General features: G+C 42.4%; 1 protein-coding gene across 3 annotated transcripts in view; it reads left to right on the forward strand.

Annotated features, from left to right (window-relative positions):
* The window catches only part of Ac76E (adenylate cyclase type 2 Ac76E), a 1381264-nt gene that overhangs the window by 973097 nt on the left and 391341 nt on the right, over positions 1–16826 (forward strand). For all 3 annotated transcript variants that reach the window (XR_011018659.1, XM_068228989.1, XM_068228988.1), the window contains one exon: positions 11663–11766. Coding sequence is in view for 2 of the 3 variants with exons in the window: in XM_068228989.1 (XP_068085090.1) it covers positions 11663–11766 (104 nt within the window). In the remaining variant the exon portion in view is untranslated. The remainder of the gene's footprint in view (positions 1–11662; positions 11767–16826) is intronic.

The following is a 16826-nucleotide window of genomic DNA, read 5'->3' on the forward strand; positions in this document are numbered from 1 at the left end:
TTGAGAATGGTATGTGGTCCCGTGGGCTATTTTGCAGAATTTTTTATGCTGTATATTCTTTAAAATAGGGCATATAGTGCGTGGACATCTTTAATGGTTTAGGCAGCGCAGGCCGGGAAGCTATTTACGTGCCGTCACTTTATTTGCGTTGTTTAACAGTAACCATTAGTTGGTCGGCGTGCTTTCATTATAGTTCAATATGTAATACACCCAAATCTTCCTCGTGAGATCTTCTAAATACCAGCGGAAACCATACAAAACATCTGACCAGTGGTTCTAAAGCTACAACGGAACACCGATTACTTACATGCAAACACACACTGTTATACAGTGTGATTCAGCAGCCCCTTCCAATATCGTTTGCTGCAGCCCAATTAACGTGACATGGTTATAAGGGCGCTATTCCCCTGCAAGCGTACTGTATGGTACTGTTTTCAGTGAGCACATTTTGCACACGATTCTGAACTCTAGCGAAATATTATATAATCCGTTCGCAAAACATGACGCCTTGAAATTATGTAGCAACGTCCTTTTACCATGAAACTATGTTAATGTGTCTTGCTTCGTGATCGGGTGTAACGAGGAGGGGAATCAGTTAATAAAACTAAGTAACAGTGCAGTAATTAATGTCTTAAACACCGGACCGGATGGCGTATGTACTCTGCTCACGTCGTACTACCCGCACATTTCCAGCAGTGTAGCGTGGCGGATATGGTTAGGCGTTCGCCTAGCAATCAACGGATTATGCCAGCGGTGGTTCGAATCCTTCATCGTTCAAGTATTTTTCCATCGGTATGATGTTTGAATACGTAAACGCAGGCCCACGTTCGCTACATTCAAACAGTAGAATGACGCTGTTATTCATCTTGTGCCCTGCGCATACTCCGCTGATTAGGGCCCGAATGTGCTGTAATCTCTGCTGTCATTCGACAAGTTTTCCACAGAGCAATACGTTGGCATGCTCCTCAATTATGGGGAAGGAAGAAAAAACGCGTGCGAGGCACTACGTCTGTACCAGGAACGCCGGTATCCCGACAGGCTATGATATTCTGCCGTGTTGAAAGACGCCTAAGGACATCAGGCGTGATTTCCAGCAGTCCGCGATAGGCCCATTACATCGGGTGAAACAGAGGAGGCCGTTCTGGAGGCAGCTCTTAATAATCCACATATCAGTACAAGGGCGATTGCACGGGAAGTGAACACCAGCCAGCCGTCCGTTTGGCGAATACTGCATGAACATAAATTTCACCCATTCCATCTTGAGTTACACCAAGAGCTCCATGGGCGGAATTTCGAAGCTCGAATGGGGTTCTGTCGGTGGCTATTAGGCAGGCTGGACAATGATGCAGCATTAATATCGCATATCTTATTCTCGGAAGAATCGCGCTTCCACAATAATGGGAACGTCAATCGCCACAACATACACTATTGGAGTCTGGGTGCGACAGGTGGCCCATCAAGTGCGATGGGGAGTGAATGTTTGGTGAAATCTTGGGGGATCACCCGACTGGGCCTTATTTCTTTGTGGGCCATTGGACGCGTCCACGCTACCGGCAATTTCCGTGTCAGGAACTCCCACTGCTGCTGGAGGATGTGTCCTTGTACGATCGTTTGACGATGTGGTTGCAACAGGATGGAGCTCCACCACATTCGATTTTGCCCGTTCGTTACCATCTAAACGAGGAACTACCAGGGAAGCGGATACGACGAGGAGCCCCTGTTTCTTGGCACGCCAGATCACCGTATCTAACGCCGTTAGACTTCTTCTTGTGGAGATATTTGAAGAACGTCCTTTACACTCAAGCTCCGGAAAACCCCGACCATCTCCGGCAACTCATCACGGACGCCTGCCGTGCAATTACACCCGGAATGCTTCAGCAAGCAAGACGATCTATTGGACACCGGGCCCGAATGTGTATAAATCAAAACGGTCATCACATCGAGCATTTACTGCAATAAAACTTTGCAAGGGCAGTTGTGTTCCTATTATTTCCGGTCTGTATGTGTCCGGCCTGCTAACTCATAGGCCCTTCTTAGGGCCACATACACATTCATTCACACACAATTTGTATGAAAGCGGGTATTGGACTTAAATTGCGTGCGGTACGTATTAAACAAGTATTTCAAAAATGTGTTATCTTCGCCCCGGACTCGAACCTCCCACCTGACATGCAAGCCCGCTCCGCCGTGCCTTAACCAACTACACTACTGTTCCGGACGGCAGACCGAGCAGCCTATAGCAAATATTAGGTTTACTGCGGTCACAATATGAATTTAGTGTTTCGGCGGCGTGTCAGGTTCATATGATCTAGAAGGCACACGCATGTCTTCCAGTGTTTAGTACGAGTATAATATTACGGCGTCCCATCATGGTGAGGCGGTAAATACCAAGATATCCGGTTGTTTTTTCTGATCATACCGGCAGGGCAGATGTTTTCACGACGGAATGAATTATTGTGGGTTGCATAAAACTATATTGGCAGGGACGGCTGAATCACGCTGTACATAAGAGCGGAGATATTTTTAATGTTCACTTCGGTCAGTTATGGACCACGTTATTTCTAATGCTACCTTTCTAGGACTTAACTATTGTCCAGTGTTCCTGGAATCGCGCTGTTCTCTTTCTTTCTTTCTTTCTTTCTTTCTTTCTTTCTTTCTTTCTTTCTTTCTTTCTTTCTTCGACGCCTTGCCTGTTTCTAGATTAGATTTCTCTTGTTTCAAGTTTCCTCCTAAGAAGGTTACGTGAGAACCCCGCTGCTCACAGATCACTTTGCACATCAAAGAACAAGGCCCCATCGGTTTTCTCGCCTAGAAAGTGGGTGTTTGGTTGACTAAACTCCCTAGAATTATTCATGTCCTTCAACCACAGAAAACAATCCTGTTAGGAATTATGTATCTTCTTATTTTTATTCTTCCACTTTTCTCACACCCTAGTGAGATCATGTGTGTAAGCTGTCTCTCATATGTTGACTTTACCTTTTTTTTACTGCCGTATGCTCTTCCAGATATTAACCCATGGGAGGGACGTATTCACTATCGCGTATTTCTGTGGTGCTTGTTAGCGCATTGTGTTGTGTGGGTTTCAATAGGAGAGTGCTGGGACAAACAAACGCCAGCAGGGAATCGAGCTCGGAACCCTCTAAACCGATGGCCTCAACGCTGACTATTCAGCCAAAGAGACGAACAGGAATTATTATTATTGTACCTGCAATTACCCTGGTACCGTTTTGAAAGAAGGAGCGGGCCTTGGGCCCTGGACGGAATAGCACAAATAGTTTAGGAAGCCAAAGATTTATTATATTAGAAAGGACTAATTTGCATTACTCCGTTAACATAACGTCTTTAAACGACTAAATTAACACACTAAAATAAAATCAATAACTTACATGGTAACCTAATAGGAGAGGAGTTCCTTTCTTTTTTAACCCGTTAGCCTCACAACACATAGTAGAAGGTATAAGTCCTCGCGAAATAAAACCTCGTCAAATTATTAAGTTCAAGAAGAGGAGAGAGTTCCCTGTTTTTTCACAATACCGGCCTAGTACCACGTAATTCGGGGAACATGACAATTATCTTAAATTTAGGATATCCTGAGAAATTAACACGAATCTTAAAACAGTAATTACAATCACTAGGCTTACACGCCAGAAGGGTTTATAAAAACTTTTAACTTCTCCAAAATTACACTGGCACCTCACATTCTTCATGCAGAATAATAGTACGAAAGCTCTCCAGCCTATTCCAGGTGATTACAAAGGAGACTTCGAGAGTCAATATTTTTCTAACCATTTAAGATAACCCAAAATAATATTTACAAGTGTTTGTCCCCATTCAATAAGACAATAAATATAGAGATCACAGCAATCTGTTTTACAGAGACTAGAATATGAACATAGATTTTAACTTTCAATAATCAACTGAGCCAGAGCCTTAAAAACACTTAGTTGTAGGGCTTTACACACGCAGCCCTATATGCCCTCAAAACAAGTTAGCTTTCAACCACCTCGATCCCACACCAAAAATCTTACAATCTTTCCTCCATGCCCGAGTGTACTTAGTTCGGGCCTGAGGCGGGAGCAGCCCTCTATGTGCGGCGTACGAGCTCAAGTCCAAGAATGACAACGAACTCTCCAAGCAACCCCCGGCCTAGGAAAGGTCAGGGTCACGCACAAAGCGACCCGACTCTCATTGGCATAGAACATAGAGCCAAGAGATACACTTGCCAACTTCGGGAGGATAGGTACTCCAGAGCGGGAACGAATTCCCTTTTACTCTGGAGTCGTCATTAGGGATAAGGGTGATAATAACTTCATTATTCGTAAGGTAAAGTAGATCAAGAATAAAGCATACAATTACACGAATACAGATTAAAAGAAAAAATTATCTCTCTCACACACACACACACACACACACACACACACCTTGCAAGCATAACAACACAAAGGCCAGGCCATATAAAACGATCAAAGGAGGGAAGTAGTTCATCAAACAGTACAATTATTATTATTATTATTATTATTATTATTATTATTATTATTATTATTATTATTATTATTATTATTATTATTATTACAAAATAGTAGCTGAACTGAAGCTGAATTTTGGGATACTTTAAATGTTATAGGAATAATAATATTTGTAATGTTTAACCCCAAGAATTAAGCTTCAGTTTTACGTAATCAAAGCTAAATATTTTCTACTTTTACATGTAATGGGCATAATTTTCTATCTCGAAAAGCCCACATGCATTGATATAAATTCAGACCACGACCACTTCAGCGTGAAGTTAGTAACGATGCCACTCTGTTTAACCTCCAACGACTGCTATTGGTCACAAGGGACGCGTAAGTTCTTTACAGAACATCTCAGCTTTGTAAATGTTCTAAGCGCCCCCATATTTCTGTGTCCTCTTCAACTTCCTTCCCTCTGCTACACGAGTTAGAGGTGAGTAATTCGATACAAATCAAATCAGCATGGCTTTGAATATACATCATGTGCACCCTTTCTACGTGAATGTAAAGCAGAGTTCCCGTAACTCTGTTTTGTGGGAGTCAATGACGTGGCTTGCGGTACAAGTAGTAATTAGTGATCCACAGACATGTATAACGTGTAGCGGCAGGAGGTACAGGAGGGGCTTTATTAGATGTACAAATGCCTACCCATATGTGCATGGGAAATTTAGAAAGGGGGAGAGACGCAATACATCATCAACTCTTTATTAGCGATAAGTTGAAATTTATTCTTTCCCATGCTGAGAAGAGTATTTTTACTGGTATGTTAATGAGTTAATGATAAAGACTATTAGAAAAATTTATACCTAGATATGATATTATAATGTACCCTCCTGTAAGTAAGAAGCTAATGGGTTCATGCCCCGTCTATTGGATTCTTCTTTATAAATCATACGCATCCTTGCGAGCTCTTTACTTAGATGAACCTTTTAGTTGCTTTTTTATGTTGGTCAAGTTCACCAAGAGTTCTTTACCTTAGTGATATTTCCATACTACCTCATCTCAAGCTCCAAAATAAGATGTTAACCTTCAATATTTATAATTATTTGAAAAAGAGTCATTGTCACGATAAAATGGATGAGGTTACAGGCAATAAATAATTGAGGAGTGTACGGTCAACATGTACAATTTCCACTTCAAAATAATTTTCATTTTGTCCACATGCATTGCAGTAGTTGAATAGTATCAAATTCCTTGAGCAATCCAGACCAGAAGATGTAATTCTTTAAAAGTAGTACCATACCCGATCATGGGTATGTTCCATGTGCCTTTTATGATACATTTCCTTGCGTTTTCCCCAACTTAGGGAGTAAATAGCGCCTTTTGAACAGACACTCCGCAATTGTAATTTGATTTTGGAGATGTATATATTCTACTAGAGTTCAGTACTAACCGAATGAGTAAGCTCAAATCGCCAACCCCTATGGAGACAGACTTTTCATTTTATACAGTGTCCAAGTGAATCTATACGTAAGGGAAGAACTTTTAATTTTTCTATAGTGTATCTTTACTGTATTTGTTTTCTTAATTACTCGTATATACGCAAGGCGGACTTTTATGTTTTATTCAGTGTTAGTATTAAGAAATGCACCAAGAAGAACTTTTAGTTTTTATACACATTATTTCATTGCTATTTCTTTATTATTTTACTTTCATCTGCTTGTCTGAACACACGCAAGGCAGACTTTTCGTTTTATTCAGTGTTCAGTAAAACTACAAGCAAGAGGGGAATTTTCATTTTTTGTGTTGTATCTTTTGTATAATTTTTGTACTTAGCGTTATATCAATTGTATACAAATATATGAAATTTGCTCAATAAACGGGAGACTAATGCGGATTCAATCCATGCGGGTTGCGATGCGGGTTTCTCTCCCGGAGTCCTCTTGTGGTTACCTTAGCCCCTACGTCATGTATTATTATTCGTTTCCCCTTAATGCATGTGCAATACATATATACTCAGCGTTCACTTTCGCTCTGTAAATATATCCAAATACGAAGGCCAAAGAGCTGCTTGTTCAGCTGACGGTCTGCCTGCCCCTTTAAGGGGCAGGATTGAAATAACTTATCATTCATTCATTCCACTATGGAATTCTGTTTGCTATACGCAACATGCACAGAGTTTATGCCAAACAGACTGTACATCTGACCGGTTAAAGAATATTAGCGTCAGTACAGCAAATTTAAGTTCAAGTACAAAGTAAAACAAAATATGAGACTGCATTTCAGTACGTATTTCGTATAACACATGTGGAACAATACGGTACGGACAAATTTTTAAGGACACATTTTTCACAAATAGAAGAAAATATGTTGTATGGACATGGGTCCGAAAACATTTTATTTACATCTTAGAACACATTTTCTTCAACTGTACATAGTGCATTAATCATATGAAACACACAGAAACAGAACATACCAGAATTGTACATGAAAATATTTCTTATATGAAATGTGAAAAATACCTTCCGTTAACACTGGATACATGCATGAAGCCGACATCGCACTGAATGCCGGATGTGCTGTGTATCCCTCGATATTACGTATGCATGCATCAACGCCAACGAAGGCTTTCCTGTGGGTAGGCTGCTACGTTCAATTTCTGTGCGTTTCCCATTACAAATGTATTATGTACAGTTGTAGAAAATGAATTCTAACATGGAAATAAAACTTTTTCGGGCCCATGTCAATTTAACTTTTTTCTTCGTCTTCGTGGGAGGAATGTGTCCTGAAATTTGGCCATACCTTATTCTCACACCTACATAGCCTACTTCTTGGGTAGAAACGTGAATTTCCTCCTAGAATCGCTCTGTTTCACAGGGCAGAAATGTTCATTCGCCTTATGATAATCTATGTAACTTGAAAGATATCATCGGTAACAGTTGAACGTTCAAATGTTCTATCAGATCTGTGTCCCTGACGGTCGCTCCCTGACAGGCCGAGGATACAATAGTCATAGGGTCTGTTTTCCAACTCTATCTTCTACCACATCACCTAATCATATTTTTATCAATCAACAGACACCTGAAATTAGACACGCTTCTATATGCTGATAACCAAGTGACCAAGTGCTACTCGCCAGAACAAAGGATCATCTCAGTAGAATAGCCACTGAATAAAACATGGAAATATCTACAGAAAAAGACAAAAATACTCGCTTTCAAGGGTAAAGAACCAATTCCGAAGAAGATCTATCTCAAGAACAAACTGTTAGAAAGAGTTAACACTTTCAATTACCTCGGCTACTCCCTTGTCTTTCGACAATGACGTATATAATTCTTCCAATAAGATACTGTCCGACTCGTTGGCTGAATGGTCATCACACTGGCCTTCGGTTCAGAGGGTCCCGGGTTTGATTCCCGGCCGGGTCGGGGATTTTAACCTCCGTTGGTTAATTCCAATGGCCCGGGGGTTGGGTGTTTGTGCTGTACCCAACATCCCTGCAACTCACACACCACACATAACACTATCCTCCACCACAATAACACGCAGTTACCTATACATAGCAGATGGCGCCCACCCTCATTGGAGGGTCTGCCTTACAAGGACTGCACTCGGCTAGAAATAGCCACACGAAATTATTATTATTAATAAGATACTGAAATTCAATAAATGCATAGGCACAGTGAACTCAATAATGAAGCCATCCCTAATACAGAGACACACAAGCCTTCGAGTCTACAAATAACTAGCCAGACCAGTTATTACATATGGAACTGAAGCATGAACAATCAGGAGAGAAGATGAGATAAAAATTTATGAGACGCACAGCAGGATATACACGATGGGATCATGAAAGGAACGAAAATGTGATGAAAGAACTAAAATTAGAACCTGTATTAAATTATATAGAAACCTATAGGAAAAAACTGGCGAGACCACATCAACAGAACGGCTAGGAAACTAGTTTCAAAACAGATAGTACGATGCCGACCTCGGGGGACACGATCAGTTGGACGTCCAGCTAAAAGATGGTTTGAGACCGTAACAGGCCACCTGGCCTAATACTTGATTGGCAGCTAGTGATGATGATGATGATGATGATATCCAACTTTTGACAACACTAGACACCATATATGATACCACACGAGTTGAGTACGCTTGGGTCGATCCCTGTGGACCACATGCAGGGAGGATCGTTTCATCGTGCGACAGACTGTAAACACTCCACGGACGTAGCTGCGCACCATCCAGAGACATGTCACGGCAGCTGGGTATACAGAGAGAGGCATGAGCACGACAGTGAGTACATGAACAGGACATGGTACTGAAAACAAAACAAAACAAATATTGCTCATACCAAGAGTTCATTGCAGGATAATACACACTTAAAGGATGCACCTAGTACGGTGTTGGACCACCCTTAGCATGGAGACAGATGGCCATACGGTCAGACATGAAGGCATGCAGACGTCGGATGCACTTCTGTGGAAGAGCCTGCTACATCTTGCGCAACTGACCCTCCAGATCTGCCATAGTTGCCGCTGGGCGAAGTTGCCGTACAGCCTGGTCCCAACCATTCTCAATGGGCAAGAGTTCTGGTAAGCTAGATGGCCGAGGACTCATGTTGACATCACGAAGGCAGGCCAGAGATACCCTTGCTCTGCAAGACCGAACATTATCTTGTAGAAAAATTGAGTTTTAGAGCTTCACCAGGAAGGGAAACACACACGGTCACAGAATTTCCTGAAGTAACGCCATTAGAAGGAAACCAGGTGAGCGCCTGCATTCCTCCTGTCCACCGCGTCGACACCCTGGACCTACACCGGGAGTTCTTGTCCGGGGAGCAATTTCCTATGATAGCAGGAATACTCTCGTGGTTATCCCTCGCACCCTGACTGCAGATGTCTGGTGATTCAACCTACCGAGCTGCCATTCATGAACAGCATTCCCGGGGGTGTTTTCCAAAAGTATAATGCATGCCCCCATGTCACTGTTATAACCCAACGTACTCTACAGAGTGTCGGCATGTTGCCTGGGCCTGCTCGATCGCCCGATCTGTCCCCAATCGAGCACGTATGGGACATCATTGAACGGTAACTCCAGCGACATCCACAACTGGCATTAACCGTCCTTGTATTGACCGATCAAGTGCAACAGGCATGGAACTCCATCCCACAAGCTGACATCCGGCACCTGTACGACACAATGGATGCACGTTTGCATGCCTGCATTCAACAGTCAGGCGATTGCACCGGTTATTAATGGACCAGCATGACATATTTGTGTATTCTACATTCATTATTTCAAGGTGTTTGGATATTATTTTCCCGCCAGTGTGTTTCCATTTAATTTGTTTATACAGTAAAATATTGTTTTTCACAAGTGATTTATTCAGTAGTCATACTACAATTACTATCAGTATCTTGTTGGACCCCCATTGGCCCGTATGGCAGTCTTCACTCTGTCAGGCATGGAGTCAATTTTCTAATGACACTGACGTCAATTTCATGGTTCCACACTTTCACAATCACCTCCAACAGCTCTAGTTTCGTTGAAGGCTGCTTCCTCTTAAGCCCTTTCCCTACCAGTCTTCACAAATTCACTATTGGATTAAGGTCTGGAGAATTTCCCAGCCATGGAAGTTCTCTGATACCCAATTCAGTCATGACAGAACGAATCTGAAATGATCTATTTTGACGATATGTTACAGCAGTAACTAGAAATCGTATTATAAAAATAAAATAAACGAAACTCAACTTTTTTGACGTGTGGAATGGTGCCAGATCCTGTTGGAAAATTCACTGCACATCCTAGAAAACATCACGTGCAATGTTCTTCAGAGGGCAACAGATCACTGTCCATTGTACCATTAACAACGTACAACCTTCCTACACCTTGCTGCGTCATTGCTACCCACACCATAACCAATAGAGCATGTATTATTGTTCGCACAAGGCAATCAGGATCCAACCTTTTATTGGGTTCTAATCTAACGAGCTGCGGTCTATCATCAGCATAGAAAATTGGCATTCATCTGAAAATATCACCATTCTTCACTAGTCGTTTGTCCAGTTTACGTGCAGTCTGACCCATTCAAGCCTCCTTTTCCTCATTGCAGCAGTTAAACTGGCTTCTTGGTCATTCGATCCCTCATTCCCATTGCGCAGAGTCTTTTCCTGACAACTCATGAGCTGGAATCAACTTCCATTGATTCTTGGCATGCTTTTACAGTTCCACTGAAGTGGCACTTCTGGTTTTCCAGTTTAATCGGCGAAGTATTCTGTCCTCCTTGGGCGAAGAAATGTGTGGGCGCGCACTTCGTGATAAATTTTCCATACTTCCTCTGGTCATCAGCTTCTGCACATTGCGACTTACAGATTGATCTGCAACAGTTTAATCTCTTCGCAATTTCAGTGTTGTTTAGGCTTTTGTTATGTAAAACCAGATGCACTTTTCCTTTCTTAGGGTTAATTCATGAGTTTTCACCATAGCTATAAATGCACACATACACAGTGGAAAAACCTCCACGGCACTCCAGTGCCCAGCGGCCACTGCTCAGCCCGAAGACCTGCAGATTACGAGGGGTCGTGTGATCAGCACGACGCATCCTCTCGGCCATTATGCTGGGCTTTCAAGACCGGGGCCGCCATCTCACCGTCAGATAGCTCCTCAATTCTAATCACGTAGGCTGAGTGACCTCGAACCAGCCTTCGGGTCGAGAGAAAAATCCCTGATCTGGCCGATTTCCGAACCCGGGGCCTCCATGCACAGTGGAAAGAAAATTAAAAAATCCAGCAATACTTTCAGACCAGAGCTAGCGAACGCGTCAAACCTCAGTTAACACGGAGCAATTTGAGGCAATAAACAGCAGTGTGAAATGACATTGTTGCTAGGAATTGTCGCAAGACATCCCCAAAGAAAAATAAATGCATATACATGATTCATATGAGCCATTTCTGCATTAAATACATTTAAATATGTAACTAAAAAAGGAATTTTGTTGCAGTCAATGGCGTGCAATACTTCATAACAGTATTTTAAATAAATTAATCAATCGAAATCAGCGAAGATGCTATCTAGGTAGATGAGCAATTGGTCAGTTAAAAGCAAATAGCACATCATTCACTGTGTTTTTATTGTTTTATCCCTAAAGGAATGTCTTCCATAGTCGTGTCCCCTTTCAGAAACTAATTTGTAATATTTGTCTGTAGGTAAAACGAAGCATCATGCTGAAGATGGCGGACGCATGTCAAGACATGTCCAACAAACAGACACGCTTCCACGAGATGTATGTACAGCGACACAACAATGTCAGGTACGCACATTGTTTATTTTTTTATTTAAGTTGTTGTAAACGAATCTTGTTTATTGATATTCATTGTTGTCTAACTGTGCTATTGCTTCATTTTTATCATTACCACTAGCCTGTTACTTCTGCCGCTGTTGGTGATCATGACGCATGCCTGAAGTTATTACTCGGGAGCATCGGGACAGCTCAGTCGACGTACTTTGCTATTGATTTTTTTCTTCTTCCTTTTTCTGCAGTCATCTTTACGTCGCACCGACGCAGAGAGATCTTATGGTGACGAAGGGATAGAAGAGGGCTAGGGGTGGGAAGAAAGCGACCGTGGCTTTAATTAAGGTACATTTGCCTGATGTGAAAATGGTAAACCACGGAAAACCATCTCCAGGACTGTCGACAGTTGGATATGAACCCATTATCCCCCAAATACAAGCTCACAGTTGCGCGCCCCTAACTGCACGGCCACTTGCTCGGTGAATATCATCTAATTGTCTGTAATATTCCCGGTAAGTCTCGTACGAAGGGTTCGTTATCGCTTGCCTCTGCCTCACGATTTAAAGGAGGAGGTATTTTTGCGATCCACGATTCACAGCTTGTGAGGGGAGAAGACGAGTAGTTTTATATTAAGGTGAACACAAATACACAGCCCCCGAGTAAGAGGAATTAACCAGACGCTGACCGGAAATTGAACCCGGGACCTTAGAAATCAAGACCAATACGCTGATCATTTAACCAATAACGTAGACCCAGAAATGTCTCAAAAACACTCTGTTAACAGCAGATAGATAACACTATTCTTTCCTCACTTCTCTTCGGTAATTTCTCTTTTGTTATTAAGGCTCGCTTCTTTTCTCTTTTGTCTTTTGTTCCAATGTGAGATATTTCATTTGTTGACTTGGTTTGTCGAATCAAGTGGTTCACTCGTCACAATCTAATTATGTGATCTCAATAAAACCAGGAATTTTACGTAGCCAACTCTGAAATTCATTCTGTCCAAACACTCAACATAACAGCCAAGCGTTAAAATCCATTATATTCAATTATAAGAGGATCACAAACCTTGACAGCTACATGAAATTTTAGTGGAGACTTGACAAGATCGGCCTAAAAATCAGTGTATCACATCCGAGAGCAGGGGTCTTCAAATGGAGGACTGCGGTCCGCATCCGGACCTCGATGTCTTTTTTCTTTTCCCGGACCTGCACAGTTTATATCAAAAGCGGGCACAGTTCGGCGTAATGAGCAGCCCTCCAGCTCAGACAGGTGAAGGAGTAGAGTACAGCCTGGCAGCTTCTTGCACGGCTCTCAGTTACAACTAGTGAAGGGGTGCGTATCTTGTATTGTGCCTAATGTCTCATTCTATTCAGTGAATTAGAATACTGTAGATTATGGGAGAAAACAAAATGAGTTATTTTGTACACAAACGCCATGTGCTAAGTAAATACGTCTAATTACATTCATTTCATTAGTTTATGAGTAGGACCGAGCCAAGTGACCGTGCAGTTAGGAGCTCACAGCTGTGAGCTTGCATTCGGGAGATAGTGGGTTTGTACCCCACTGTCGGCAGCCCTGAAGATGGTTTTCCATGCTCCTCCATTTTCAAAACCCAAATGTTGGGGCTGTACCTTAATTAAGCCATGGCCGCTTACTTTCCAATCCTAACCTCCTCCCATCCCATCGTCGCCGGAAGCCTACCTCAGCTCGAAGTATGAACACTAGCAAAAATACAATTTACCCTACTTATAGTCTCTAAAATATCATCGGGACTACGACAGTGTCACAATTCAGGTCCTGTACACAGCATCCAAAGTCTCCATACATAGAGAAAAGCTTTTTGCATTTCAGTATGTTTCAGGTTTCATATTAAATGTTACCAAAAATACAACTTTACAGAATGTTCTGAATATGTTGGCCATTCGGTTGCAGACAAAGATCAACAGGTTTGGGCCAGTTTTGCCGAATATCTCGCAAGATGCCTGCCGTCACTTGGCTACAGGCTTCAATGATGCGAACTGTCAGATGAAGCATATTATTGACTTTTACATGGTAGACAACGGACTTCAGATGTCCCCCTCACGTAAAAATCAAGGGGCGTGAGGTGGTAATTCAACTGGTCCTCGTCTTCCGGTGTAATGATTTGCTAACTACGGATTTGCCATATATTGTGCTTAATGGGAAAGCACCCCCTTTCGTTGACCGTACTCTGGGGATTTTCCATCTTCATTAAGTACCAGTGGCATTACTTGGTCCTCGAACATTCCCAAGTACATGTCCCCATCTATAATACCTTCAATAAATACAGGGCTATTATTTACCGTGTTAAGATTAGCAACGGAGATGTTTGGATTATTGAAAAGAACGTTTTCCCTATGTATGGAGATTTTTGGGACATCTGTATATTATCTGGGAAAATTTTTTTGACTGCTAAATAGTCTGTCGAAGTAGTGGGTGACGTAGCAAATTAAAGGGTAGCCCAATACCACTTTAAAAAGAAAGGAATAAGCATTTGCTCCCTAGTGTGTATTAAATACGAATGATGCTGTCGAATTGTTACCAATAGAACGATCAATAAAATTGGATGGATAAAATCGAACAGGTTCAAGTCATTCGCTGATGGAGATATTAGTCGAAGGCAAAACTCAATCGGGACGAACCTCACTTACAGAAAGCGTGAGTCTGCGTACCGCGGTAGAAGAACAGCAACTTGTTAGCTGTCTTGAATTATCAGCAAACCATGATGTTTCCAAAGCCACATTTGCCACGCATCTCTATTTGATGGCAACGTGCCGCGATTGTGTTCGCACACGATATATAAGAAGCAATAAAGAGTAGATGTTATAGTCTAGGGTATTAGTAAGTACGACACTTATTACCTCTAGTTATACGCCCTCTTTACGTGCTCATTATGTCTAGTAGTCCGCTCTTGCAGGCCAACCCCTAGATAATATTCCAGCAAGATAATGCCAGGTTACATGTAGCGTGGCCACACACGCACCTTTTAAAGAGATGGTACACTTCTTGTCATACTATTCTTCATCGTCAGTGGCCACATACGCACACTTAAAGGGATGTAGCGGTGGCCACAAGCGGATTTTAAAGAGATGATACACTTCTTGTTAAACTACTCTTCGTCGCGAGATTCTTCATCCACTGAAAACGACTGGACCATAAACAAACGACCGGTGTTGCATTACAACCATTTGCAGGCAAATGTTGATTAACTTAGTACATGTATAAATGACATGTGCCCTCAGGACACCGTTAATGGTATTTGATGAGATGACGGAACAAGTACAGCAAATTGAACAAGAAAGATACGCCACTTAAGGAATTAGTTATCCGCATTTTGAACGTGTGATAGTACAATGTCAATCATTTTTCACTCCCGCGTAGTAAACATATGTTGTGTAATTCCCTGCAACGTTATAGTATTCTGATATATTGAAGAGTGTTTATTATTATTTATTCGCTAAGACCATCGAGGACCACGTCTTATTACATTTGGCAGTGAACTTTGCTTTCTCTCTCTCTCTCTCTCTCTCTCTCTCTCTCTCTCTCTCTCTCTCTCTCTCTCTCTCTCTCTCTCTCTCTCTCTCTCTCTCTCTTTACGTCGCACCGACACAGATAGATCTTATGGCGACGATGGGACAGGAAAGGGCTAGGAGTGGGAAGGAAGCGGCCGTGGCCTTAATTAAGGTCCCCAGCATTTGCCTGGTGTGAAAATGGGAAACCACGGAAAACCATTTTCAGGCCTGCCGACAGTGGGGTTCGAACCTACTATCTCCCGAATACTGGATACTGGCCGCACTTAAGCGACTGCAGCTATCGAGCTCGGTTTTGCTTTCTTTTGAGCCCAAACTTTTCTCATTCTTTCTGAGTGGGCCAGCTTACGTCCTCTGTCCAGGAGACAGCATGTCTTCTCTTCGGTTGTTCGTCTCGTTTTTATTTCCTGCTTTACGTCGCACCGACACAGATAGGTCTTATGGCGACGATGGGACAGGAAAGGCCTAGGAAGTGGAAGGAAGCGGCCGTGGCCTTAATTAAGGTACAGTCCCGGCATTTGCCTGGTGTGAAAATGGGAAACCACGGAAAACCATCTTCAAGGCTGCCGAGAGTGGGGACTAGAACCCACTATCTCCCGATTACTGGATACTGGCCGCACTTAAGTGACTGCAGCTATCGAGATCGGTGGTTGTTCGTCTCGGTTTAGTCAGTTCGTCAGTACCTTTTTTCGGAAAAGACCTCTGTCAAAAGCGATTATTATTATTCCTTCTCCTCACAAAGGCTTGGTGACCTTGATGGAATACTGCGCATTTTGCGTTTCCCGTATCAGGGAGATCGTGTCGTGGATGTCGAACGACGAATTTTTATGGGCTCTTGGGTTTATACCATGTCAAGAAAACAAGGTGAAACTCTCTAAGTTTCGCAGAAAACTTTGCTCCGCGACTTCAGAGGAAAATATCGATTGTTTCTCAGGAAGTCTTCTACAATTATTGTATATTTTCTTCTGAAGAGGCAGAACAAAGTTCTCTGCGAAACGTAAGGAGTTTCGCCTTTTTTGACAGGGCTTAAGCCGAAAAGCCCATATCATTTCTATAAGTACGAGCCGTCAAAGCATCAATGTTAATAATAATTTTATTTTGCTTTACGTCCCACTAACTACTTTTACGGTTTTCGGAGACGGCGATGTGCCGGAATTTCGTCCCGCAGGAGTTCTGTTACGTGCCGGTAAATCAACCAACACGAGGCTGATGTGTTTGAGCACCCTCAAATACCATCGGACTGAGCCAGGATCGAGCCTGCCAGCTTGAGCTCAGAAGGCCAGCGCTCTACCACCTCAGTTCTGAGGTGTCGGAGGTTCCGCACCCAGGATAGTCTTCTCCTCCCACGTCCATATTTTCCTTCTATCTTGCCTGTATCTGTCGTTTCGTAAAATGTGATCGAAATAGATTGCTATTCTGACGAGGTACGAGGAAGTTTGCGGGCTACTAACTTCTAATTTTGAGAACATTTTTTCTGTTATTTGGTTCATTGGAAGTTGCGAGTGGTGCAGTGTTTCCGAATCAGCCGAT

Source organism: Anabrus simplex, chromosome 8 (assembly GCF_040414725.1).
Source record: "Anabrus simplex isolate iqAnaSimp1 chromosome 8, ASM4041472v1, whole genome shotgun sequence".
Taxonomy (NCBI): Eukaryota; Metazoa; Arthropoda; class Insecta; order Orthoptera; family Tettigoniidae; genus Anabrus; species Anabrus simplex.